At 44.6% G+C, this 27,603-nt stretch overlaps 1 protein-coding gene and 1 long non-coding RNA gene across 2 annotated transcripts; both read right to left on the minus strand.

Moving 5' to 3' along the window:
- Nucleotides 1–1,528: 1,528 nt before the first annotated feature.
- LOC109552537 (uncharacterized) lies at nt 1,529–5,176 on the minus strand. The gene is made up of 2 exons (XR_002179360.3): nt 2,390–5,176; nt 1,529–1,877 (listed from the first exon to the last, which is right to left on the minus strand). It is a non-coding gene; the product is annotated as an uncharacterized lncRNA (long non-coding RNA).
- A 3,194-nt stretch (nt 5,177–8,370) lies between these two features.
- PIM1 (Pim-1 proto-oncogene, serine/threonine kinase) lies at nt 8,371–13,680 on the minus strand. Its single transcript, XM_033864331.2, has 6 exons — nt 13,210–13,680; nt 12,993–13,099; nt 12,840–12,890; nt 12,380–12,746; nt 10,660–10,836; nt 8,371–9,901 (listed from the first exon to the last, which is right to left on the minus strand). The coding sequence occupies exons 1-6, from the start codon at nt 13,289–13,291 to the stop codon at nt 9,744–9,746; spliced, it is 942 nt and encodes a 313-aa protein (XP_033720222.1). The 5' UTR covers nt 13,292–13,680; the 3' UTR covers nt 8,371–9,743.
- Nucleotides 13,681–27,603: the final 13,923 nt, after the last annotated feature.

Below are 27,603 nucleotides of genomic sequence, written 5' to 3' on the forward strand. Positions count from 1 at the left end.
CTTAAACTCCTTGAAGCATCCCAGCTGCCCTTCTAACGCTACTGTTCTGGGATTTGGGGACTCTTGTGTTTGCCTTATTAAATTATAATTTCCTAAACTTCAGATTCCAACATGGATTTGACCAGACAGGAAGGAAGAAGACCTGAGATCTGGCCCTGCTGAGTCAGATTCTCCTGGCTCAGCTCCATGATTTTGTCTGAAGTATATGCCTAGGGTGGCAGATAATCTTGCCCCACTAAGAACCTGCCATGACATCTTCAGCCAACATTCTCTTCTCTTCATTCTCTCCTTATGTGGCTATTTGTATCTGTACAACGTAGACAACATATTTTTGGTGTGTATTTTATTGTGTAACCACAATATATTTTGACATTTTATTATGTATCTTCTTGTCTGTTCTCCAGTTGTTCTGTGTGCCTTACTCTCACCTTTTCATAAGATTGTAAACTTTGACCTTACATCTGCCCCTAATATATTCATCTTTTAGGGTCTCTGTAAAACCAAGGGCAGCAGCAGTGTGGTGTGTAAGGTGGGACCATAAATTTGGAGTCAGATAAACTTAGGATTCTACTCTGCCATTTACAGTCAGCCCTCCGTATCCACGGGTTTCACATCCGAGGATTCAACCAAATGCAGATAGAAAATATTCGGGAAGAAAATAAATTCCATAAAATTCCAAAAAGCAAAACTTGAATTTGCTGCACTGGTAACTATTTATATAGCATTTACATTGTATTTACAACTATTTACATAGCATTTGCATCATATTAAGTGTTAAAAGTAATCTAGAGATGATTTAAAGTATATGGGAGGATATGTGTAGGTTACATGCAAATACCATGCTGTTTTCTATAAGGGACTTGAGCATCTGACTATACTAGCCATGTGACCTGGGTAAATTATTTAACTTCTAAGTCTTGGTTTTCCTATCTCTAAAAGAGAAATGATTACGCACTTGTAAAGTGTCTGTCACATGCTAGGCACCCAATAAATGGTCATGCTCAAAAATGACATGCTGTATGACACCATTTAAATGAAATTCTAGAACAGGCAAAACTAACCTATAGTGACAGAAACTAGATCAGTGGTTGCCTAGGGCTAGTGGGGGTGGGTTGGGTAATCAAGGAAAAAGGCCAAGGGAACTTTTGTGGGGGTGGAAATATTCTATGTTGATTGTGGTAGTGTTTATATGGGCATGTACGTTTGTCAAAACACATGGAACAGTACACTTAAAATAGGTGCGAGTTAGTATATGTAAATGATCCCTCGATAAAGTTGGTTTCAAAAAGAATGTTCATTCCCTTCCTCTCTCCATCAATGAAAATGTGTTAGATTAAGGCATACATTCCAGGGCCAAATATACATTTTATCTTTTATTTTAGATTATTCATATTACCATATAATTTCCCCCATGAATCGGTATAAGTAAATGAGACTCGGCTTGATATCAAATTTCACTTTTTAACTGATTTATATTATAAAATTGGAGAGATGTGTCATGAGGGGCGTGAGAGGGCAGACACTGGTCTCCAAGATACAATGAAATATATTTAAAGACACCATACACTTACAAAAAATCACTCACTTAAGGGGAAAATATTTTTCTGGTGAAATAGTAAAAGCTTGCCATAAAATAAAATGATAGTGATGAGGGCTTGGATGAATGGAGTGGCCTGAGGGAGCTCTTTACTTTTGCTTACTCTGCATGTATCCCCTCCCCACAACCACAGGACCCTCTTCCCATAATAGCTCCTCCTTCCATCCAAAGGGGAAGGGTGCATACCAGGTGTCTCTTAAGGAATTTCCTTGGAATCTGCTCCCAAAACTCTTTTGCTTCTTTTTCACCGGGCAGAACTTTGTCATGTGTCCACAGCTAGCTGCAAGGGAATCTGAGGGAGTTAGTCTTTATTCTTAAGAAAGGCCATATGACTAGCTAAAAAATCAGAGGTTCTATGACCAAGGAAAGAAAAGAATAATAGATGTTGACATAAGCAACAATTCATCTTTGCCCAAAGCCATATCAGGTAACAGAATATTTCATATATAATGGCAGAAAATTACAAACTACCAAAATTAATAATGTACACCCATACTGTAGCCGTATCAAAATGATTATGTTTGTCCATAGTTCTTGAAATGGAAGCATTTCGATAGTACATTGTTAAGTGAGGGAAAAACAGGTTACCAAAAACATGAGCTCTGTTCTATAAAATTATATATAGATAATATGTGTGTACATATAAATATATACATATTTAAATATAAATATGGATGTATTTCTCTCTGGATTGGTAGAATTACATCATATAGCTTTAATTCACTTCATACCATTATTTTTACTAAAAAGCTTGTATCATTTTTATAAGCAAAAAAAATTCTTTTCACTTACAAAATATGTGGGCATCTGTGTCTCCAAGGAACTTCATGAGCGGAGCTGAGAGGTGAGCAGTGGCAGGGTGGAATTCAGGGGTTGGGAAGGTCTCCATCATTTTCCTGCAGGCACTCAAGTGATATTCAGTTCCTGGGTTCCTGGGAGCCCCTGGGCAGTGGTATCTAGGAGGCTATTGATCCCCAGGCCTGAACTCAGGAGAGAGGTCTATGCAGGAGTTGTGGCAATCACCATGAAGAAGACGGTCCGTGAAGCCAGGGGAGGAAGCACAATACAGCGGTGACCATGCTGGGCGTTTTCCCTTGGCCTCCAGAGCTATTCCCCACCCTTCTCCAGCTTGCTCTGTGCCTGGAAAGGCTGACCTATGTGGACTGCCTCACACCAGACTCCCTGCCTTCTGGCTTTCAGCTGGGTTCAGTCCATGGGAGGCCCTGGTAGGAGATCAGAGGATGGGAAGAGAGAAGCACGGGTATTTCTGTCTCACTCCCTCCATGCAGGGTTAGCACAGGGTGACCGCTTCTCTCGAATGAAGGTTACAGCTCACATCAGGCAGGGTTCCTCCTCCAGCCCTCAGGCCTGAGCGAGGAAGTGCTCCCACTGCTGCTAGCCCCAGGGTACAGCACTGCCCCATGTGGTTTCCCAGCACCTGCCCCACACCTTTGTAAATAGTTCTTTTTCACACTCTTCCCTGCATTACCCAATCTGAGTGTGCCATCTGTTTCCTGCCAGGATCCTGGCCAACACAGAGGGCTTGGGGGTGAGGAAGGGAAAGAACACCCAAGTTTAAAGGGCAAGGAGAGGGAGAGGAAATGCGGCCTAATCGACAGAGGAGTGAAAGGCAAACCAGGAGTTATGAAACCAGTGGGCGGCCAACAGTTTTATGAAGATTGCAAGGTTAAATAAGGATGAGATCTCAAAGGTATATTGGGATTGGCCATCTGGAGGAGGAGCTGGGAAGAGGAAGAAAGAGAATTGGGTGGGTGGTTCTGGGAGGAGGGATCTGAGTTGAAGATCGAGAAGAAGGTAAGAGGTGAAGAGAGGTGAGAGAAGGGAGTGGGGCAGAGGACAGAACCAGGGCAAAGGTAGGAAAAGAGGCAGCAGGCCATGGGGTGAAGAAATGTGACTCTTTAGTCCAGGTGGGGAAGCAGGTAGTACCTCCAAGAATGAGTGTGGGGACTTCCCTGGTGGCGCAGTGGATAAGAATCCGCCTGCCAATGCAGGGGACACGGGTTCGAGCCCTGGTCCGGGAAGATCCCACATGCCGTGGAGCAACTAAGCCCGTGAGCCACAACTACTGAGCCTGCGCTCTAGAGTCCGTGAGCCACAACTACTGAAGCCCACGCGCCGCATCTACTGAAGCCTGCGTGCCTAGAGCCTGTGCTCCGCAACAAGAGAAGCCACAGCAGTGAGAAGCCCATGCACTGCAATGAAGAGTAGGCCCCACTCGCTGTAACTAGAGAAAGCCCGCGTGCAGCAGGGAAGACCCAGCACAGCCAAAAATAAAAAAATAAGAAAATAAAAAAATTTTAATTAAAATAAAGAATGAGTGTGTATGTACCGAGGCACAACACATACTTACACATATACAACACCCACACCTGCACGCGCTATACTCTACATTCACATGAACACACACACACGCAAATACGTATACACCACCATGCTTCACCACGCACACCAAAGATACACATAGTTGCACACATACACACACCTCACCATATCATCATCCCTGCACCATTCACAACAGTCACAGCTGTAACTGCCAGATCCATAGATCCCACTGGACCCCAGGCAACGTCGGATCTTTGCTTTGCTGTGACATTTGTCTATTTGCTGGCATCACGTTAAACCCCGAGAAAAGCCTGATTCTGCCCACTCACGCATGAAAAAGGAGTTCTCAGCGTTTACAGCGTGGTGCCCGGTGCACCGTAGATGCTGCGTGGATAAATCTGGAATGGCTCCACAGTCCCTGGCTCTTACCCTGGGGTATGGGGCAAGGGCTATACCTGGCTGTATGTGCCGACCTCCTAAGTAACTTACTCAGGGGGACCCTAAAGACTGGCCTCCAACGACCACAACCCAAATGCCTGTCCATACGATGGAATATTCTAGAGTGAAAATGAAACACGTGCTAAAACACGCATGAATCTTTATAACATAATGTTGAGTAAAAAGAGCAAGTTGCAGATCACTACATACCCGCCTGATAATCTTTTTATAAAGTTCAAGAACAACGGAAACGAAACACTACATAATTTAGGAACACATGGCTATGAAATAAAAACTTTTTTTAAGAAATGTAGAAGAATGCTAAGCACAACATTCAGGACAGCAGGTTATGTCTGGGAGAGGCAAGGAATGGACTAAGAAAGGATCATATAGGTAGATGGATGTTATTGCTGATGTCTGCTTCTTGAATGGGATTCACCACCCAGTATAATATAACAGCAGGCCAGGCTCGAACCAAGGATGAGACTATATCATGAACCAAGGATTATGATTAACCCAGTTCTGTACATCAGATGTCTTGTTACAGTAAATAAAAATAAAGACTGTCCTCTCAGCTTGACCCTAGTTCTGCTTATTTTTGCACTTCCTCCCACAGCGATGCTGAGGGGTCACTGCAACCTTGCTCTTGGCAATCGGAGTTACTAGTGCAAGGCTGGGCAGGAAATGAACTGGGGATGAGGCCATATCTGCTTTAACACTGTTCTCGATGGGTCCTTTGTGGTAAGGGTTTCCAAGAACCAGCAGAGCAGTTGAAGGAGCTGAGTAACATTTACAAGAAATGTGTGCCTGCCCCACCCCCTAACCACCCCGCCCCATCCCCTCTCTCCTCCCTTTACCGCCTCCAACTCTTCCTCCCCACCCAGGCCCAAGTGAAGGGTAGCTCACAAGAGCCAGTAATGAATATTTCCATGGAACAGAACTGTTTACCTGACTCTCTGGAGTCTGGGGAAGAACTGCCCTGACGTCCACCCAGATTCTGGGCCCTGAAGGAAACTTGAGATGACTAATCTACACAAACATTTATTAAGTAGCAGTATAGCAGAGTGGTAGTGAGCATGGACCACCTGGGTCCAAATTCTAACCTGGCCACTTCTTAGGTATGTGACTTTTGACACAGTACTTACTGCTCTGCACCTCAGTTTTCCCCACCTGCAAAATGGGGATAAATAATAGTATCTCCCTCATGGAGAGTTGTTGTAAGACTAAGACATGCAAAGCATGCAGAACAGTGCTGGGCACATGGTAGGTACTGAATGAGTGTTAGCTATTATCGCCAAGTGTTATAAAAGATGCAGATGAATCAATGAGACCATGCTCTAGTGCAGGAACTTGCAAACTTTTTTCTGTAAAGGGCCAGATAGTAAATATTTTTGGCTTTGCTGGCCATAAGGTCTTTGTCACAACTACTCAACTCTGCCATTGCAGTACGAAAGCAGTCATAAACAATTCGTAAACAGATGCGCTTTATTTATTAATGCTGACAATTAAATTTCACATAATCTTTACCTCTTATGAAATATTATTCCTCACTCAGTCTGTTTTCAACCATTTAAAATGTTAAACCAAGTCTTAGCTTACAGGCCGTGCAAAACCAGGTAGTGTGCCAGACTCGGTCAGCAGATTGTGGTTTGCCCCTCCCTGGTCTAATGGGGGGAAAAACATTAGCCCCTCTGGATTTCTTTGCTTTACCTGTATGTTCTGTGCCTCACTTCACAGGTGAACAAACTGACGTTCACTCTTCAAAGTCCAGTTGAAATGCTGCCTCCTCTTTGAAAGCCTTCCCAGATCACCTCAGCCAAGGGCAGTAATAACTCCATCTGCTGCCTCCTTTGTGATAAGCACACATTTATTCATTACTTTAAAAATTTTATCATGAAATATTTAAGACAAACCAAAAGCTATAAAGTATAATGCAGACACTCCCCTGGCTGTCCAGTGGTTAAGACTCCACGCTTCCACTGCAGGGGGCACGAGTTCGATCCCTGGTGGGGGAACTAAGATCCCACATGCAGCGAGGCGTGGACCAAAATAAAAAAAAAGTATAATGCAAAAACCTTAGTCCTCACCATCTGGTTTATGAAATAAAGCATTGCCCAAACAGTTGAAGGCCCCTATGCAGATACCCCTCCCTAAATCACAACCTCCCTTCCTCTTCCCCAGAGGAAACAGTCACCATCCTGACTCTGGGAATTTATTGCCGTGTACTTCTTTCTTAGTACTTTTACTACATATAGAAGCATCCCTAAGCAGGAGGTAATATTTGTTTGCATGTATGTACAGCCATTATTTAACTGGATTTTCTTAATAATCCACTCAATGAATATCTCTATTTAGAGATTAGTCTCAGAGGGTGTTATAAGGCCCAAGGGATCCAGTTAAGTAATGGTGGTAAAATCCAAGGCTGATTCCCAAGTCATGCTCTTACCCATTGCTCCCCTCTATATTCCTGTGGCCACACAGTCATGTTTGTTATCTGACCCCCTTTCCACACTAGATTTTAAACTGCCCAATAGAAGAGACTGTGACCTTTCACCCCTCCTATACAACCCCTAATATCTGGCACCCAGTATCTTGGCACTTACTATCTTGCACTCGTCTTCAAAGAGACACCATCTTCTATCATCCCTAGCAGTCTCAATAGAGGATGGGGAAACTGCCAGAAACTCACTTCAAGGGAAAGAAGAGTGGGGCTTTGATAGATTTCAACACATTTAGAGCAACTTTTAAGCCAACTGTCAACTTTACTGTAAAGGATGAGGCATGCAATCCTCATACTCCAAGAGATTGGGAAGAGCAAGGAGGATAGAGAAAAGGGGAACTGAGAAAATCAGCCCCCCAGAACCGAGAAATTCTTCCTTCCTTTCCTACCGCCACATGGGAGCCGAGCTAGGGTTTGGGATCTAGTCCAAGCTTAAGGAGTGAGGAGTGACAATGAGTGAGCGGTATTGTGGCCTGGACCCTCAAACAACCTGACAAGACAGCATCTGGGCCAGTGTCCAAAGGGTGTGTGCATGCACTGAGGGGAGGGAGCAAGATGATGGGGAAGGAAGAATGTTGTAGGCTGCTATTGATGCTTCTAAAGAAACAAGAAACGAATATTTACGAATACTTGACATGCATTGACAGTGGTACTCACTCCACTGTTCTTTCAGGACGTAGTCAGGCCACGTGCACTAAGTGGATTCATGGGTTCTACCATCTAGTTTGAACTGAACTCTCACAAAATGAACAAGAGGCTTAAACAGATCCCTGCAAAGAAACCACGGACTAAAAATGCTAATTATCCCAGCACAAGCAGTAAGAAAATGGCCGGGCTAACATTTCGCCTACTCCCAGTATGAGCTTTTTGTTGAGCACATTGGAGAGGAAAACTGCATAAGTCAAAACAACGAATGCATTTCCACACGTCTGTTATCAACGACTAAACTCCACACTAAAGATGAAGGGAAATTTACACAGGTATATAGTTTCCCAGTAAACACTTATTAAGGGTACGTGCTCAAAATGTTTTACTAGTGGGAGAGACAATTGAAAAAATCCTCAACTGGTAGTTTAGCAAAATTTTGGTATCTTCTAGGTCAGCCTTGTCCAGTGGAACTTTCTGCAATGATGGAAATGCTCTATTGTTCCACAGCTACTAGTCACCAGTGGCCATTTCATGAAATCTGACTAGCACTGGGAAATAGCCACATATGCCATATTAGCCCAGCTCTACTAGAATTTGCATTGGGAATAGAGGTTGGGATTGCATTGGGCCCCTCCAGCCAAATCTTGTCCACACAAGATTGGTTCATCTACCCTTGGGCCACACATTCATTTCAGAAAGGTGACTATCCCAGAAGTCCTACTGAAGGAAACCAGATTCAGGCTGAAAATTCCCTTTTTCCTCCCAGGATAGATTTTGGCATTTACCAAGCGTTCAATTAACGCGCATTAGCATGCCTCTGCATGGACAACACTTAAGCCACAAATTAAGACAAAAGGTATTTTATTCAAAAAACGCCAAGTATAAAAAAAAAAAATAAGATCTCTTTTATTCCCCTGTACAGTATTTCACTCAGATAAAACCAGCAGGCTACATGCTGCTCAAAACACAGCCCCAGAGAGGATCCGGAAGGCACACCATCCAGAACTGCTTTTCATAAATCTATGCTATATACACAAGTCAGCAATGCCCCTCCCCCATCACCCACAGACCCCATGCCCACTCGGGTAAGCAGGCGAGGGGGCCCGCAGCAGTCAGGGAGCTGCAGCAGCTGTCCCGCCTGAGTCCCGTCACCCTATGAACAAACAGAGCAAGCGTTGCAGCCTTCCCCAAAAGGTCCCCAAGTCAGAGGAGGAAAGGAGAAAAGAAAACTATGGCGGCAGCTGTGGAAGCTTGGAGCAGGAAGGGAACCAAATAAATAAATAAATAAATAACATTGACCTCCAGGTTAGAATGCGCGTCTTTCCAAGAAAAAAAAAACCCAAAACAAAACAAAAAAAAAAACAGGTAAAATAATTTAAAGGCAAAATTAAAAAAGAATTAGATCAACTACAACCCTTTTGTACACTACCATGCCAACTGTACACACATTTACAGTTTTTCTGTTGATTTGCATTGTTTGTGCATTTTTGTGTGTGTGTGTGTGTGTGTGTGAGGTCTTGGCTTAGAAACAGTTAAGTAAAAACCAAAAAGGAAGACCAGTTCACTTGGGAGTTTTACTAAAGGAGGTGGAAAAAGGGCAGGTGGCTCAGCATTTGGCCCTGTAGCCTCTTCCATGGCACCTTTCATATGAAGGATGGGGGGAAGGGGTGGGGGAGAAAGAGAGGGAACCAAACCCAGGCAGATTTTTGGAGAAGCAGCAGGTAAAAGAGGCAAGTTCAAGTATTTCTCCCAGCACAGCCGGAGTCCCCACAGAAGGCACTCAGAAGAGTCGGAAGAGGTGACAGGGACTTAAAATGGTGCTAGTCCTATCCCACCCCAACCCGATTTCCCCCTACCCGACCCATCACGGCATTCAGCAGAACTCTTGATGAAGGGAACAGTTCCATGGCTGGATTCTGATCCACTCCCACCCCACCCGCCACCCCTGGGATTTTGCAAAGTCCAGCAATGCTGGACACCGATGAGAAGGAGAGCTTCTATGGGAGGAGTTGAAGCCTAGGACGGCTGGAGTGGAGTCTCTTCCTCCCTTTGGGAGGCAGCCTCCAGGGCCTGGGGTCTGGAATGAGTTGTAAATGTTGTTCCTGTATCAAGCACTGTCCTGCTTGGAGAGAAGTGTCACTGGTACTTGGGAAGCTGGAAACAGACACTTCCCCTCCCTTGAGCATCTGACAGAGAGGGGAGAACCTGCCCGAGAAGCTATTTGCTGGGCCCTGGCAACAAGCTGTGGAGATGGATATCAGCAGTTTCCTGGGGCAGGAGGACATCTTGCATCCATGGATGGTTCTGGATTTCTTCAAAGGATGGCCGATCTGATGGTCTCAGGGCCAAGCACCATCTAATGAGATGTTGACACTCTAGAGAAAGCAAGATAGAGGTTATGAATGACTCAACTTGTTTTTGCAGTTCAAAGGTCTTCCCACTTTGCTTCCCAGGGGCCCACAAGTCAGGGATCCAACAGAGAGCCTGCCCTTTCTAGAATGCTTATTCTTCAATGAGAAGGTATTAACTAACACCTAGATGCTCCAGTATGCTTTCAGCTAAAAAACAGCTCCTCTCTTAAACCTGTAGTTTTCAAACTTCAATAGCTAGGGCCTTTCCCACGACGCCCACTCAACAGAAATAGGAAAGATGATGACAAGAGATTTTGATGAGACATCACTAAGCACGATGAGGTGATTCAATTCACCTACCGATTTACAAATATGAACACCACCCACGATGAGGTCACTGGAACCACAGTATTTAAGAGAGCCTGCCTTAAGGGAGAAGGCTCAAAGAGCCCTCAATTTTTCACTCCCTGGCAAAACAGCCAGGAGTTGAGGGATCAGGATCCTTTGGTACTTAAAAAAAAACCTTTCAGTGAAACTAAATGGTCTTTTCTTAATATTCTCACACACGCTCCTCCTCTGACCCCCCACCAAGGCACCCTCAAATGCAAACCACTTGATTCCTGCAGACCAGCTCTCAAGTGTGAATCATTTGCCTAGAATTCTAAGGCAAGGGCCATGGTATCTCCTGGAGACTGAAGCTCTCCAAACTCAAAGACCATTCCTGAGGACTAACAGCCTCGTGATTCCTGCCTCTCCTCAATAAAGGGCTTCGCAGAAATTACCTGAAGAGACCCTCTGCCTGAAGAAAACTTGGCCCCTGATGATCTCCTCATCGTGCTCAAAGGGAATATCTCCACAGACCATATCGTACAGCAGGATCCCCAGAGACCAGACGGCTGCCGACCTGCCATGGTAGCGATGGTAGCGGATCCACTCTGGAGGACTATACACTCGGGTCCCTGCAAGCCAGGGGAATAGGAAGGAAAACATACTTTTAGCAAAAATAAAACACAAAGCAACTGAGAGGTATTGCTGAGTAACTCTTAAAAAAAAAAAAAAAGCACCACCCTACTTCTCTCAGCAGCTGGGTGAACTCCATTCCCCCCGCCAGGGCTAAAAGGAGTGGATGAGAAGCTTATGGCAGCTCTCCAACCCAAAGCATTACCCACTTCTCTACCAGCTCAGACCATAAACAGAAACAAACAGGGCTGGCCGCAGACCCAAAGCCTGAGGGCTGTATGTGGTAGGACCACCCTCAATGGGAGGAGGGGATGAACATCTGCAAAATCAAGGGAGGTATCCCACAGACTATCCTTAAACTGCATTAAATGTCCTTGCCCAGGAGCTGGGTGAGAGTCTCATTTCAGATATGACCCAGGCAAGGACACTTGTACAGTATCCTAAGTCAGGGTGCCCTTTGAAAGGCCTTCCTCCCCACCCTCTGGATGTATGGGTAGACACCCACACCCCTTCCTCCCCACACTGGAAAGGTAGAGAGGCAGGGCTGGCTTCAGACCACGTGATTCCTGTTTACAAACTTTGAGTTGTAAAAAAAAAAAAAAAAAAGTGGGGCCATCCCGCTGGTGCTCACCAGGGGGCAGCAAAGACTGGAAGGAAAAAACATGGGAGGACCCGGCCAGCCATTAACTGTTAAATACAAAAAAATGCAGCCCAACCCAGCGTCCTCCAAGGGCAAATAAACACAAACCACAAGCCCCAGTCACAAGTTTTGAAAGGCTGTCGTTTGTTAGGTTAAGCCGCTCAGATGATGACCCACCCTCCCGTGCTTTGATCTCAAGCTCTCCCTTCTTTTCTGAAAGAACCCTCTCCAAGCCCCTCCCTAGGATAGGTTTTCATCCTCTCTGCGGAGACACCCAACTAATTTTCAAACCAGCAAGATCTTATTTCACAACATTCATTCCCGACTCCCTCACCCCACAACACCAAAAAAAAAAAAAAAAAAAAAAAACCCAACAACAACAATGAATTATTTAGCGAAACTACTGTTTCTATTCCTTATTCGTCCCTAAATCAAAGGGGAGAAGAAAACCTGCAGCTCTAAAAACTACCTTACCGAAAACTAACTCCCTTATAAAACAAAACAAAAATGACAAAACCGGCGTCAATTTTCATCTCTCCCGCTCTCTCCTCCCCCTTCCCCCCTCCCATCCTTTTACTGGCGGGGAAACTGGGTCAGACTTCAGAAATCTGGGCTACGGCCGGTTGCCCGCAACCTCTTATTCATCGGGAAAGCTTGGAACCCACTGAATTCCACTTAAAAAATAAAATCATGCCAGAAACATTACAGGTTCAGCTGGCTTGAAATCCCCGGCTTTCCTACGCTGGGAAGCTCTCCTTCGCCCCACCCCTGCTAGCATAGAGCCAGGCGGCCCGATGACCTTTACAAAGGGCCGGAGAGGAAAGCCTACCCAGGCCTCCAGGCCAGGCCGAGTCACCTGGGCAGTTCCCTCCCGGGCAGCTCCGCCCCCAGGCCTGGCTCACCATCGAAGTCCGTGTAGACGGTGTCCTTGAGCAGCGCCCCCGACCCGAAGTCGATGAGCTTGAGCTCGCCGCGACTGAGGTCGATAAGGATGTTCTCGTCCTTGATGTCGCGGTGAAGCACCCCGCAGTTGTGGCAGTGCCGCACGGCCTCCAGCACCTGCCAGAAGAAGCTGCGAGCCAGCTCCTCCTGCAGGGCCCCCCTTTCCGTGATAAAGTCGAAGAGGTCTTGCACCGGCTCGGGCCTCTCCAGGATCAGGACAAAACTGTCGGGCCTCTCGAACCAGTCCAGGAGCCTAATGACGCCGGAGAAGCCCGAGCTCACCTTCTTCAGCAGAACCACTTCCATGGGCACTCGGGTGCCATTAGGCTGCAGAGGGGTGAGGGGGCTGCGTTAGGGCGGGAGTCGGAGGGTGCCCCTCACCCCACCCATCCTGGGGGTCGCCCCCTCCAGGGTACTCACCAGCTCTCCCCAGTCTGAAATGCGGTCCTTCTCCACGTGCTTGATGGCCACCTGGAAAGCCCCCCAGAGAGCGTTAGGTTCCCTCGCCCGGGCCAAACACACCCGTGCGCCCCCCGTCCGGCGCGCCCTCCCCGCGGCGGGCCGCCCACTCACCGGCAAGTTGTCGGCGACACGGATGCCTGAGTAGACCGAGCCGAAGCCGCCGCTGCCCAGGAGCGGGCCCACCTGGTACTGTGACTCCAGGGGCTCCTTCTCCTTGCCTAGGAAAGAGCGAGTCACAGGGGACTCAGTGCCGGCCCGCGAGCCCCCAGCTCCTACCCTGGAGGTCCAGCCGCCACTCCATCCTCGGGTTGGGGGGGGGGGCGCTCACCGGGCGCCAGCTTGGTGGCGTGCAGGTCGTTGCAGGGCGCGGCGCGCAGGTGGGCAAGAGAGTTGATTTTGGACAAGAGCATCCCAACCTCCAGGATGTCGGCGTAGGGACGGTGTCTGGAGGAGCTGCAGCAAGAGCTGGGGTTGTGCCGGTGGCTGTGCCTACGGCTGGGGCTGAGGCTGCGGGTGGCGTTGCGGCTGCGGCTGACGCGGAAGGCCGAGGGCGAGTCGGAGGACGACTGGGGGCGCTGCCGGGGGCTGGCGGCTGACGGACACGCCGGCGGGGTCAGGCAGCACTGAGGGCGGAGGGGTGGGCGGCTCGTGGGGCTTGTGCCGCAGCGCCGCGGCACAGGGAGCTTGTAGCTGCTGCTGCTGCTGCCGCTGCCGGTCCCGCCGCCGCCGCCACCGCCGCTGCCGCCAAGTCCTCTCGGGCCTCCTCCGCCACCGCGGCCGCTGCAGCAGACACCCGGCTCGCCCTGCCGCCAGGAGTAAAGGGGCGGAGCGCGCCGGCGGGTGGGGGGCGCGCGGGCGGGCGGGGATGGGGCGGGGCCTCTCCGGGAGGCCTAGGCGGGGAGCTGGGCTGCTGGACCGGAGGAGGGAGGAGAGGGGGTGGGGAAGCGGCGGGACAGGGCGACTCCCCTCCACCCCCGCCCCTCGCGCTCAGTCGCCGCGCCCCGGCCCCGCCCCCGCCGCCGCATCTCCAGCCAACCAGAAGCCGATTGATCTGCATAACACGGCGCGCGACGCCCACGCCCCCGCCCAGCTCTTGCGGTCAGAATGGTCTCTACGCCGCCACGACGTGGCGGGAAGGAAAAGGCGCCAAAATGGAGGGGGAGGGGCGCGGGGCGTGCGGGTAGGCGGGAGCTGGGTGTCGAGCCGCTAGGGAGGAAGGATGGGGAGGGGCGTATCGATTCAAACCCAAACAATAACAAAGCCATCAAAGGCCGCCCGAGGCCGGCTCTGTAGCTCTCCATTTCTCGGGGTTTTTGGGTCAAGGGCTCGAGCTGGAGCATAACAAGTTGCGCAGAGACGACGGGCGTTGGTGTCTCAGGCCGGGCGGCCGGCGCGCCGGGGTGTGAGGGACTGTGTGTGTGGGGATGCCGACGAGGGTGGTCTTTATGTGTGACTCAGACGCAAGACCTCCAAGTCGGCTTGGGCGGGTTGACCACGCGCTGTGGGCTCGGGTTGGATCTCCCGGGGGTTGTGTGTTGGGAGCGCGTAGGGGGCGAAAGATCTGCAAGATATGAGTCACGGCGGCTTCACGGAGGGAGTGGAGGTGTCACAGGCCTGGAATAAAACGCGGAGAGCTCCGCTCACTCGGGGGAGGGGTCCAGATCGCGGTTGTCACAGCCGGTGAAAAGATCAGCCCCCAGATTCCCTAGCAGATTTTTATTTTTAAAATGCTGAAAGGTTCCAGTGAATCCTGATGCCTAAGAAGTGATGTGTGTCAGAGTGCCCTGTAAAGAGGAAATCACGAAGCAAATGTTAGTATTGTGATGCCAGATGCTGTCTCAGCCCCTTCTGTGAGGGCGGGAGAGAGAAGAAAATTCCTCATCGAAAGCGAGGGTGGGAGGGCGCGCTTGATTTAATCAGAGTTTTCACGTTGTATTCACCTTTTCATCAGCCTGTTATTACCAGTCAGGCAATACCAGCAATTATTGGCTGACCCCGAGTCTTGACTCAAAGGAAATCCGCCCCCTTGCCCCCCTTGGAAATAACATGGAAACTGACCAATTCGACTTTCATCCTTTGTCCTTTTAAACTTCTTGTAGAGTTGATAACGACGTGTGAAATGAGTAAATTAAAATTCTATGTAATCCATAAATTGAATTGTCAGGGCCTAAGTAATTGAAAGCTAACTACATCCTATTTTAATTTTTTTCAAGTTCCTGCCACTTAAAGGAAAAATGAGGAGATCCAAGGATCTGAATAGCTGCAGTCATTAATGAATTTAAATGTTTCATTAAAAGTTTTCTACAGCACTTGTTATATAAAAATGCCCAGATATTTCACAACTTAATTTATCTCATGAAATATTACGTATTTTCTTTTTGTTTGTGTACTGTGGCCTAATTCATTCATTTTTGATGACTAGGAGAAAACCCAAGGGAACAAAAATTATTCCTTCTTTTACAGATAGGAAAATGAAACATAAATAGGATGATACAGGGTCACACGACAGCTAAGAGAGGAAGAGATGAAATGACCCAAATTCAACTCCTGAGTATTCAAAGCTTTCCTCTTATTGGGGTCTAAAACTGTCCTTAGCACTGAGTAAGACATCAAGTATCAATGTACGTGACCCCCACCTCGGTCCCCTCTACCACTCCTTTCCTTTCATAAGCCCTACTGGACTGTTCTCACTTGTTCCCACTCACCTAGCACTTTCCACACTTTCTGCCTTTGTAGAGGCAGTCAACCTGTTCTGAGAATATCGTCTCCTCTTCACTTTTATTTAGTCTTTCCAGACTTCAGGACACAATTGTAGTTCCACCCCAGATTGCTAAAGAAACACCAAGCATTCTTTCACTGTCTATTCCACTTATCTGACAATCATGTGTTTCTTTTTTTTGGTTTTTAAAAAAAATCTATTAACTTTTCAGTTATTTATATCTTGTCTTCCCATTCCTTGAATGAATACTTTATCCAACATTTGTTAATGAAGGGGAAGATCAAAATGGGTCTCAATGAAAAGGTCATGATTAAAGTCAATTTATACCAAATTTAAGTGAATTAAGTGGGCTTAGGCAAAATAAAATAAAGGTTAAGAACAACATTTAACCTGAGTTAGCCTGCTTTCAGACCTGGGATCTGGCACCTACTAGTTATGTGACATTCGTCAAGTTACTTAACCTTTCTAAGCTTTAGACTTTGAATGGAGATAATAATAGCGCCTACATCATAGGGCTGTTGTAAGGTGCAAATAAAATTCTGCACATAGGGCTTCCCTGGTGGCGCAGTGGTTGAGACTCCGCCTGCCAGTGCAGGGGACACGAGTTCAAGCCCTGGTCCAGGAAGATCCCACATTTCGCGGAGCAACTAAGCCCGTGTGCCACAACTACTGAACCCCACGCCTAGAGCCCATGCTCCACAACAAGAGAAGCCACCTCAATGAGAAGCCCGCGCACTGCAACGAAGAGCAGCCGCCGCTCGCCGCAAGTAGAGAAAGCCTGCGCGCACAGCAACGAACACCCAACGCAGCCAAAAATAAATAAATAAATTTATATTAAAAAAAAATTCTGCACATAAAGCATGTAGACTAACAGAGTAAACTAATAAATATTAGCTATGACGGCAATGATGCTGATTGTGATTATGACAATCATGATGAAAAGGAAGAATTTTGGAATGGTCTTGCACCTTGGAGGTTTCAAAGATAAAATGCTAGCTAGTTTGATTTTAATCATCTTGGGAGAGAATGTGATTCAAAATAGTTCTATAGGGACTTCCCTGGTGGCACAGTGGTTTAGAATCCACCTGCCAATGCAGGGGACACGCGCGTTCGATCCCTAGCTCTGGAAGTTCCCACATGCTGCGGAGCAACTAAGCCCATGCACCACAACTATTGAGCCTGTGCTCTAGAGCCCTCGATCCACAACTTCTGAGCTCGCGTGGTGCAGCTACTGAAATCCACGCGCCTGAGCCCGTGATCCGCAACGAGAAGCCACCCCAATCAATGAGAAGCCCACATACCGCAACGAAGAGTAGCCCCTGCTCACTGCAACTAGAGAAAGCCCGCATGCAGCAACGAAGACCCAACGCAGCCAAAAAAAAAAAAAAAAGTTGTCTACATTAAATCAAGTTCAATCCTTTTCACTTTCTCTAGATCTTTGTAGGGCTAAATACTTAATTAGTTTTAGCTGAGGTAATTATCATTTAATATGGTGGGTTCTTCACAGCTGGAAGTTACAAAACATGGACCTTGCTTGGCAAAGAGCTTTTATTTACTTAAAACTGCTTTTAAAGATAATTATTAAACATTCAAGTATGTTTTGAGTTAAAAGTTACTCTTTGAAGGTAGGGAACTTGATGTTTTGATTCATCAAACTATAGTTGTAATAATAAAAACAAGCACAACTGGTGCTGTCTCAAAGATTCTAACAAAGAATCAGAAAAATCACACTAATAATTAAATGACAAGTGCTTTTGGAAATATAAAGGCCATAATTATGCTAACAGTTCTCTGGAAAGGGGAGAATTTGTTCATGTTAATTTGAACAATAGCCAAATTAATCCTTAGGTGGTTTCCATATTCTACCTGATATGGATTTAATCAAGTCATTGTCAAAGGAATGACTTCAGCAATTTCTGTAATTACAGTTTAGAAGAGGTTTGAAAGGGGGATGCCTGTTCGCTGTCTTTTAAAGTACCTCTGAGTCTAGTTGATGCACTTATATAACTAGGTCTGTATGGCTCTTACTCTATAAGCTATTTGCAATTAATTGGATAGAAATAATTTGGGTCTGCATCTCATTTCTCTCCTAAAATAAGAATTACTGCATTTAAAAATTTTATGTTTAATTTTGAAAAATTTACCATTAGTTTTTATTTTACTCTCTCCTTGTTTGATGAAATAAATAGAAAGAGGAAAATTTGGAGAAGGTCAACTGCAGTACACTTCTTTTTATATCTTAAAATATGTCCAATTACCTCAACATTTATAGAATTATTTAGAAAAATTTCAATTTCACACGTATTTCGTATGTGTGGAATATATGTGAAAATCCGCTACAAACTGACATGAAACAGTCTAAATTTAAAAAGACTAAAGCCTCTGGGAATTCCCTGGTGGTCTAGTGGTTAGAACACTGCGCTTCCACTGCCAGGGACCCAGGTTCGATTGCTCATCAGGGAACTAAGATCCTGCAAGCCACATGGCCAAAAACAAACAAAAAAAAGACTGAAGCCTCGATGGCCAATAGGCACATGAAATGATGCTCATCATCTCTAATTATTAGAGAAATGCAAGTCAAAATTGCAATGAGGTACCACCACACTGGTCAGAATGGCCATCATTAAAAAGTCTGCAAATAAAAAATGCTAGAGAGGGTGTGGAGAAAAGGGAACCCTCCTACACTGTTGGTGGAAATGTAATTTGGTGCAGCCACTATGGAGAACAGTATGGATATTCCTCAAAAAACTAAAAATAGAGTTGCCATATGATCCAGCAATCCCACTCCTGGACATATATAGGTACAAAACTATAATTCAAAAAGATACATGCACCCCTATATTCATAGCAGCACTATTTACAATAGCGAAGACATGGAAATAACCTAAATATGGCCATCGACAGATGAATGGATAAAGATGTGCCATATATATATATATATATATATATATGACTGAGCCATAAAAGAGAATGAAATAATGCCATTTGCAGCAACATGGATGGACCTAGAGATTATCATACTAAGTGAAGTAAGTCAGAAAGAGAAAGACAAATACCATATGATATCACTTACATGTGGAATCTAAAATATGACACAAATGAACTTATCTACGAAACAGAAACAGACTCACAGACTAGAGAACAGACTGTGGTTGCTAAGGGGGAGGGGGGGTGGGGGAGGGATGGAATGGGAGTTTGGGATTAACATATGCAAACTATTATGTATAGAATGGATAAACAACAAGGTCCTACTGTATAGCACAGGGAACTATATTCAATATCCTGTGGTAAACCATAATGGAAAAGAATATGAAAAAGAATGTATATATATATGTATAACTGAATTACTTTGCTGTACAGCAGAAATTAACACAACACTGTAAATCAACTACACTTCAATAAAATAAATTTTAAGATAAATAAATAAATAAAAATAAAAAGACTAAAGCTTCCTTTTTAAGTTGTAATAATTGTGGTAGTGGTGGACAGCTAAGAAATCCAGAATGTCCCAGCTTCAGAATAGTCAGGAAATCTATGTAGTCAAGTTTGAACTGGTTCTTGTCCTTGATAAGATGTGACATTTGCTTCAAGTTTATAAATCTCCTTTAGTCAGCTTCCAATTTTCTCAGCAAGGTTGGAGAAAGGGTTTTTATTATTCAGTAAAGTATATTTAAATTCATGTGGTGTTTTTTGGCTGCGTTGGGTCTTCGTTGCTGCACGTGAGCTTTCTCTCTAGTTGCAGCGAGGGGGCTACTCTTTGTTGTGGTGCACAGGATTGCGGTGGCTTCTCTTGTTGCAGAGCATGGGCTCTAGGCGTGTGGGCTTCAGTAGTTGCGGTGCCTGGGCTCAGTAGTTGTGGCTCGCGGGCTTAGTTGCTCCATGGCATGTGGGATCTTCCTGGACCAGGGATCAAACCCAGTCCCCTGCATTGGCAGGCGGATTCTTAGCCACTGTACCACCAGGGAAGTCCCTTTTTTTTTTTTAAAGAATAAAAATAACCTAGATTTATTTTTGGATTTTTACACATTTAGTACTGACAATTTCAGTAAAAATAATCAATATTTATCAAAAGCACTGTACACAAAGATTTTATAGTTCCTGAGTATTACTGGATAGATTAAAAAAAAATGGAGTAGCTTAGAATGTATAAAGGCTACAGGAAGCCTGGAGACTGCTATAAAATACCTTATTAGAAGACGAGGAAAATGTATGCCGTAGATCAAAAAGACAGGCACATGCACAAAAACCCTGCATGCTTAACTGATAAAGAATAGGGGCTGTATATGTGCATGACAGAGACAGAGACAGAGACAGAAAGAGAGAATTCATATGTTTGAAAGCTGATGAGGGGACTGTCTGCCATCTTCTAAAAAGTAGAATAAAATTGTTGATGCAAGACTTGGAAAAGTCACAAAGCGCACCTAAAGAAAAGGAAAAAAAAAATTTGCTCAAAAAGATTTCATGGAATATCTTGCTAGACACTAAAAAGATGGTAATGAAAACATTTGTTTATTGTATATCTCATTTGTCTTTTAATAGTATACAGCTTTACTTTCCTGTATTTGTTTAGTCTCTATAACTAGATCATAAACGTACTGAGGGCAGAAACCATCCTTTCATTGAATGGTAAGGCTAAGTGTCGACAGTGGGTCAAGTGAAAGCAGCAAAAGTGACACTGTGATAGCAGCCAAAATTAAGCATCAGAGATGTACTGGCCATTTTTCTAAGCACTTTACATGGATCCTCATATGAATCCTGTGACATGGGCAGTTTTACTATCTTCACTGGTTTACAGATAGAAGTAATTTGCCCAAAGTAACATAGCTGAGTGGCGCAGACATCTCCTCCCCATCATGCCAGTCTGCTTTCCCAAGGAACACAAGATGAGTTTAAGGGATTTAACAAGGTAAGCTATGATTAAGTTCTAACTGAGGGTATCATCCACAAGAGCAGCATTCAGAGGAGGCTGAAGAAGTCAGGCAAGGCTCCATGGAGGATGTAGAACTTACTGTGGATCTTAAAGGATGAGTAAGATATGAATAGGTGGTAAGGACAGACAGAATGCGGGGAGCAACCTCAGGAGTTTTGCAAAAGATGCTTTGTGTGATGTTCTTTGTATTCCCCAATGCATGGAAAATGAATGAATAATAGTTTCTTTAAATAAATTGAAAGCAGAAAGCCAGAGAGAAAAATCAGTAGGACCTCCTGATGTCATGAGGCAAAATGTGAAAGAGATGAAAAAGATGATAGATTTTATTTCAGTCTTTATTGAAGAAGAAACTAGGAAGATTCTCTATTCAAATCATCTCTTGAAACTTACGGTTTGGGAATAGTAGCTTACACTGTAGTTAACACACAGGGTGCTCAAGATTCAAATGACAAAGAAGACATGCATTAACATGATTGGATGAAATCCACTCAATAATTTAGAGAAACTTACATTTTCAACATATACTTCCTCTTTTCCAATTCTGTTTTAGCTCTTTTTTTAGGTTGGGTGCTGCTAAAACAAACATGGACAGCTCACCACAGCTAGAACTAGAACAACTGTACTACAAATATGGAACCATTTTTTATGGCCTTCAATGTACAATTTTATTTTTTATTTATTTATTTTTTTGCGGTATGCGGGCCTCTCACTGTTGTGGCCTCTCCCGCTCCGGACGCGCAGGCTCAGCGGCCATGGCCCACGGGCCCAGCCACTCCACGGCATGTGGGATCTTCCCGGACCGGGGCACGAACCCTTGTCCCCTGCATCGGCAGGCGGACACTCAACCACTGCACCACCAGGGAAGCCCTCAATGTATAATTTTGTCAACCTTTCTTTGAATACCTAAGTATGATCTTGCTCACTCTGGAGAACTAGTGAACTGTTCTATCCTCTTTATAGAAATAGTGCTACTTTTCCCTGGATAGATTAAGCTTGTTTCTGTGTTCAGTAATGCTGCATTATTAGAGAGACACCCACTCACTAGATGAGAAACAAACTTATCATTGGCAGTCATCAGAATTACCTCTGAAGTCACTCTTATGAATGGGAGGTATGTTGGCAAAGAGCCAGTCATCTTGTGCAGGGCTGTAAAGACAACACAGATTCCATACTTTAGCCCAAATTACATATATATCCCTGAGTTCAGTCTATCTTTACAGACCAACACAAGGCCATTTGGACTTCTTGCAGCTTTCTCTGATCATTTCAGCCAATAGCTTTTATTTTTTATTTTTTTCTCCCTCCCTCCCACCCTCCCTATCCCACCCCTCCAGGCAGTCACAAAGCACCGAGCTGATCTCCCCGTGCTATGCGTCAGCCAATAGCTTTTAAACTCACAGCAATTATTGTACTAGTAATCTGACACAATCATATTCTTCTGTTATCTGTTCACTGTCTTCATAGCATCATCTTTAAGAGCAGCAAGCATTAACTGAGTGTCCACCATGAAAGGATCCATGTTTCTCCAATGAGACCATAAGCTCTTCAAGCGTAGAGACTATATTGTAAACTTTTTTAAACCACATAATTTGTTTATTTATTTATTTATTTTTGACTGCGTTGGGTCTTTGTTGCTACATATGGGGCTTTCTCTAGTTGTGGTGAGTGGGGGCTACTTTTCGTTGCGGTGTGCGGGCTTCTCATTGCGGTGGCTTCTCTTGTTGTGTAGCACGGGCTCTAGGCGTGCAGGCTTCAGTAGTTGTGGCTCGTGGGTTCAGTAGTTGTGCCTCATGGGCTCAGTAGTTGTGGCACGTGGGCTCAGTAGTTGTGGCACACGGACTCAGTTGTTGTGGCTTGCGGGCTTAGTTGCTCTGCAGAATGTGGGATCTTCCTGGACCAGGGATCGAACATGTGTCCCCTGCATTGGCAGGCAGATTCTTAACCACTGTGCCACCAGGGAAGTCCCAGACAATTTTTTAAAAAACTGAATTGAATTAAACCCAGAAGAGAACACATTTAAGATTCTGTGAATTTCCCTGACTCAGTCTTTGCCCCTGCTATTCTTATTATATATATATCATAATGAAAAGACAAGTGGTTGTTGCGCTTTCAAAAATAAAGAGTTCAGAGCAAATTTTTGCCTTTCTCAGAAAAGCGCTTTAATAAATTAAGATTGTCAGGTTCCTAAGCCAAAAGCTTAGAGAATTAGGTACAGTCTAATTTATAGGGATAATATCTAATATTAATTGAGCATTTACTGTGCGCTAAGCACTAGTCTAATTAATCGCTTTATGTGCCATATATACTGCACATACATATTAATATATATGATATTCATATGGCACATGTACATATATTTTTTCTTTAATCCTCTTGATTATTATTATACCCAGGAAGGTAAAAAAACTTGCCCAAGGTCCACAGGGGAGAGAGGCACAAGCCCTAGTACATGGATATATGCTGATTAAAACATAGACAATGTATGGGGTCGCTCTTTGTGTGTTAGAGGTCACACTCAGAGCACAGAGGGCCACGAGCCAGGTTAAATAAAATCAGGAAGCAAGGTAATGAATGGAAAGACAATAGAGTCAATGGATAATTTCCTTCAATATTGTGCCCAAGAGAAATGAATGGGGACTGGAACAATGTTAAAAGTTAACGGTGTGAGTGAGTGGTGACAAAGAGGAATGGCTGCTGAAAATGAGATCTTCTGGCAGCTAAGCATGTGGGATTAAGTGTTAGCCTTAGGGTGAGGGGAAGCTATAATCTATGGCTGTGAGACAAGAATCTTTTGTGTTTTGCAGTGGTATTGACTAATTCAGTCAGTTAATCAATAAACATTTGCTGAACAGCTACTATGTCCAAGGTACTGTGCCACGGAGACACACAGAGGCAAAAGACACAGTTCTAGTTCCTGCTTATGAGTCTTTCTGTCCTGATAAGGCAAGATATATAGAATCATGAAGATTGAGCTGGAAGGAAACATAAAGATCTTCTCATCTAATCTTTTTAGTTTTATAGATGACCAAAACCAAATCTCAGAGGTAGGAAGTGACTTGCCAAAGTTCCCATAGCCTTTTTAGAGCAAGGATAGAATCCAGACTTGATTACCACCCCAGGCTCTTTCTGTTTTCTTATATAGATGTAATTAGTAATGAAAGGTACTATCTGCCAAGTAGCAAATTAATGGTATAAGCAATGCATCGCTTCTTACCATAATATGTTTACAATTAAATGCTAAAATTTTTTCTGGGGAATTTTCAGGTGCAGAGGGACTTTCCCAGTTGTCTCCTCAGCTGCTTTAGCATGAAAACAGAAAATGGCCCCTCCTGTGTGCTCTCCAAGCACCTGTGCCACCTCAGTGATACATATCACATGTGATCTTGATACGTCTAGCCCAGTAGTTCTGAAAGTGTGTGGTCTTCAGACCAGCACCACCTGGAAACTTGTTAGAAATGCAAATTCTTAGGCCCACTCCAGATCCACTGAATCAGAAACTCTGGGGGTTGGGCTCAGCGATTTATGGTTTAACAAGCCCTCCAGATGACACTGATGTGCTTTTGAGCTTGAGAACCTCTGGTCTCTCTAAATGGCTCTCCAGAGAGATTGCGAGCTCCTTGAAGGCAGGAACCATATCTTCCATAGTTTTTATGTTCCTAGCTTAGTACCAAGCTTTGAACATAGCGGATGTTCATAAATATTTCTGGAAAATAAATAAATAAATATTTCTGAAACAACTCTAGGAGTGAACACGGTAAGGCAAAGTATCCTGTTATCCAACTTACTTTGTGTACTGAACACCTTTAGATTCACTTTATGTTATGGGCTGATTAGTGTCTCCCCGGTCCCAAAATTTGTATGTTCAAGTCTTAATCACCCCCCTCTGTACCTCAGAATGTGTATTTGGAGGTAGGACCTTTAAAGAGGTAATGAAGGTAAAATCAGGTCAAATGTGTGGGCTGTAATCCAATATGACTGGTGTACTTAAGGGAAGATGAGGACACAGAAGGGATGCACGGAGGAGGGAAGACCATGTGAAGACAAATAAGACAGTTATCTATAAGCCAAGAAGAGAGGCTTCAGAAGAAACCAACCCTGTCAACACCTTGATCTCAGACTTCTAGTCTCCAGAATTGTGAGAAAAATTGACTTCCAGGAATTCCCTGGCGGTCCAGTGTTTAGGACTCAGCGCTTCCACTGCCAGGGGCCTGGGTTCAATCTCTGGTCGGGAAACTAAGATCCCGCAAACCACAAGCCTCGGCCAAAAAAAAAAAAAAAAAAATTGATTTCCGTTGCTTAGTCCACCAGACTGTGATATTTTGTTATGACCACCCTAGCAAAGTGAATACACTTTGTAAAAACTTCTACAAAAACACTGGCTTTGAAATCCAAGAACTCCCATCCAAGCCTATGACAAGACAATCTTATTTTTAGATGACTCTATAACCATCTTTAGACGTTAACCATTAAAGTGTTTAAGAAATTACTCTTTTATGCTCAATATGAACACAGATTTTGGAGTCAGACAGAGGTGGTTGGGTTTGAATCCTGACTCAGCCACTTGGAAGTTGTGTAATCTTAACCTCTAAAGACTCAGTTTCCTTGTCTATAATTTGGGGCTAATAATAGCTCCCTCCTAGACATAACTCAATAATTGGCAAGTATATCGTAGGCACTTGGTACATGGTGACTTAAAAATGATAACTAACCGAATTATTCATACTGGTCTTCTCCGGGAGATGGAATTACAGCAAAATTTTACTGTAATGTTTGAATCAGTTCAACAAACATAGTACCATAGTGACTTTTTAAAAGCCTCTATGAAATGACAGATTAAGTATTTTTCAGGAGAAATGAAGAGTCAAGGAGAATAAAAGAATGAGAATGTCAGGGATGCAGTAGAAAGATGTAACACCCAAGAATAGTTGAATTGTCTCAAACTGATGAGTAATTAGACTGGAAGAAGGTAGGAATTGCTGATTTTGTCTTGTGTCCCCAGAGCTTAACATGATACCTGGCACTTACTATAAGCTCGACAACTTTCAGTTAAATGAAAGAACGGCTTTCTGCAAGGACAGCTGTACAAATTTTACAAAGATATTTCGACCCAAGTATATTTACACTGAACTGGTGGCTCTACAGCATTTTGGTGTCATAGAATCAAAACTTTAATTTTAACCTGGGAATTCCACTTTGGGGAAATAACCTAAGAAAATAACCCCAGGACTTCCCTGGTGGTGCAGTGGTTAAGAATCCGCCTGCCAATGCAGGGGACACGGGTTTGATCCCTGGTCTGGGAAGATTCCACATGCCGTGGAGCAACTAAACCCGTGCACCACAACTACTGAGCCCACAAGCCACAACTACTGAAGCCCACGCGCCTAGAGCCCATGCTCTGCAACAAAAGAAGCCACTGAAATGAGAAGCCCACGCACCACAACAAAGTGTAGCCCCCGCTGGCCACGACGAGAGAAAGCCTGCACACAGCAACAAAGACCCTACGCAGCCAAAAAGAAAAAAGAAAAAGAAAAGAAAAAGAAAGAAGATAACTCCAAAGGGGAGAAAAGTGTTATTATTTTAAAATGTCTACAATTGTGGTAATATTAGTAATATTGTAGTAATATTGTAGTAATATTCAAAATCCCTGCTTCCCCCAAACTGTTCTGACCATCTTCACCTGAGTGGCCCAGTGCCCCATACTTCTGACCCTTTGGGATCAGTTTCCCTCTTTAAACCGTATTTGTCTTGTGCCTGCTTATCTTTGGGACTCTACTCAACCAACTAATCTGATAAATTGATTTAAACTGAGGTGCTAATGAATGATAATGGCTGAATGTGAGTCCACTCCTGGATAACAATTGCATTTCAGCAGCACCTTACGCTGAAGAATAAGTAATACATTTCAGGCATGTATCCTGGCCATTCGGGGAAGATATTTTAAGCAGGGGGATTTCCTCAACTCCCTCAAATTACACCATGTAGACAGCTGCCTATCCCACATGATCTGGCCAACTCCTTGGCATCCAGTTATCAGCACTCAGGGGACACTAGAGGAAACACGTCTGTTCCTCTTCTTAAGAGTGCTTGGAAACAGTGACTGGACTATTTATGTCACTTAAAGGAAAAGGGCATTTACTCTGGAAACTATCCAGAAGGTACACATTCCCTGGGTTTAGAGGTAGACTCTTCTCTACCTAATCTCTGGGGATGGCTGAGAGACTGGTGCCTAGATTAACCAAAATGAGTGAGCTCCGACATGGAAACACTGAGAAGGGACGGTAAAACAGCGTTAAGCTTCACAGGTGAAAAGATCCTAGACATCGATAAGAATTTACATGAGCACACACGTGAGAAAACATTGAACCTGATAATAAAAAGAGCTGCCTTTTATCAGGTGTTAACTATATTAACTGTGCGAAAGTATTTATATATTTTGAAAGATTTAACCCTCTGATGTTGAGGAAAATTGGGTTGCTATCCCCATTGCAGATAAAGAAACTGAGGCAAAGATAGGTTAAGTGGCTATCCCACAATCAAATGGCAAATCTGGGATCTGAAGCCAAGTCTTTGAATGCCCAAGTTCATGGCTGCAGTAGAAGCTTAACAGCCTTTCATATTTCAAAATCAAGAATCTTAAAGCTGGGCTTCCCTGGTGGCGCAGTGGTTGAGAGTCCGCCTGCCGATGCAGGGGACACGGATTCGTGCCCTGGTCCGGGAAGATCCCACAAGCTGCGGAGCGGCTGGGCCCATGAGCCATGGCCGCTGAGCCTGTGCGTCCAAAGCCTGTGCTCCGCAGCAGGAGAGGCCCCAACAGTGAGAGGCCCGCGTACCGCAAAAAAAAAAAAAAAAAAAGAATCTTAAAGCTGAGGTTCCTAGAACATCATTCTTGATTATCTAGACCCTGATTACTGCTACTAAAAAGCAGTTTGCTGCCTCAAGAGTCAGCCTGTTCAATACAACTGTACTTGTTTGGAAGCTTTTAAATGTTAAAATTAAATTCTGTTTCTCTGTAACTTCCCTTCTTTTGATCTAAATCTGTGCACTGTTGGAGAACTCAAGACAAAGCTACTTCT

This window comes from Tursiops truncatus, chromosome 10, assembly GCF_011762595.2.
Source record: "Tursiops truncatus isolate mTurTru1 chromosome 10, mTurTru1.mat.Y, whole genome shotgun sequence".
NCBI lineage: Eukaryota > Metazoa > Chordata > Mammalia > Artiodactyla > Delphinidae > Tursiops > Tursiops truncatus.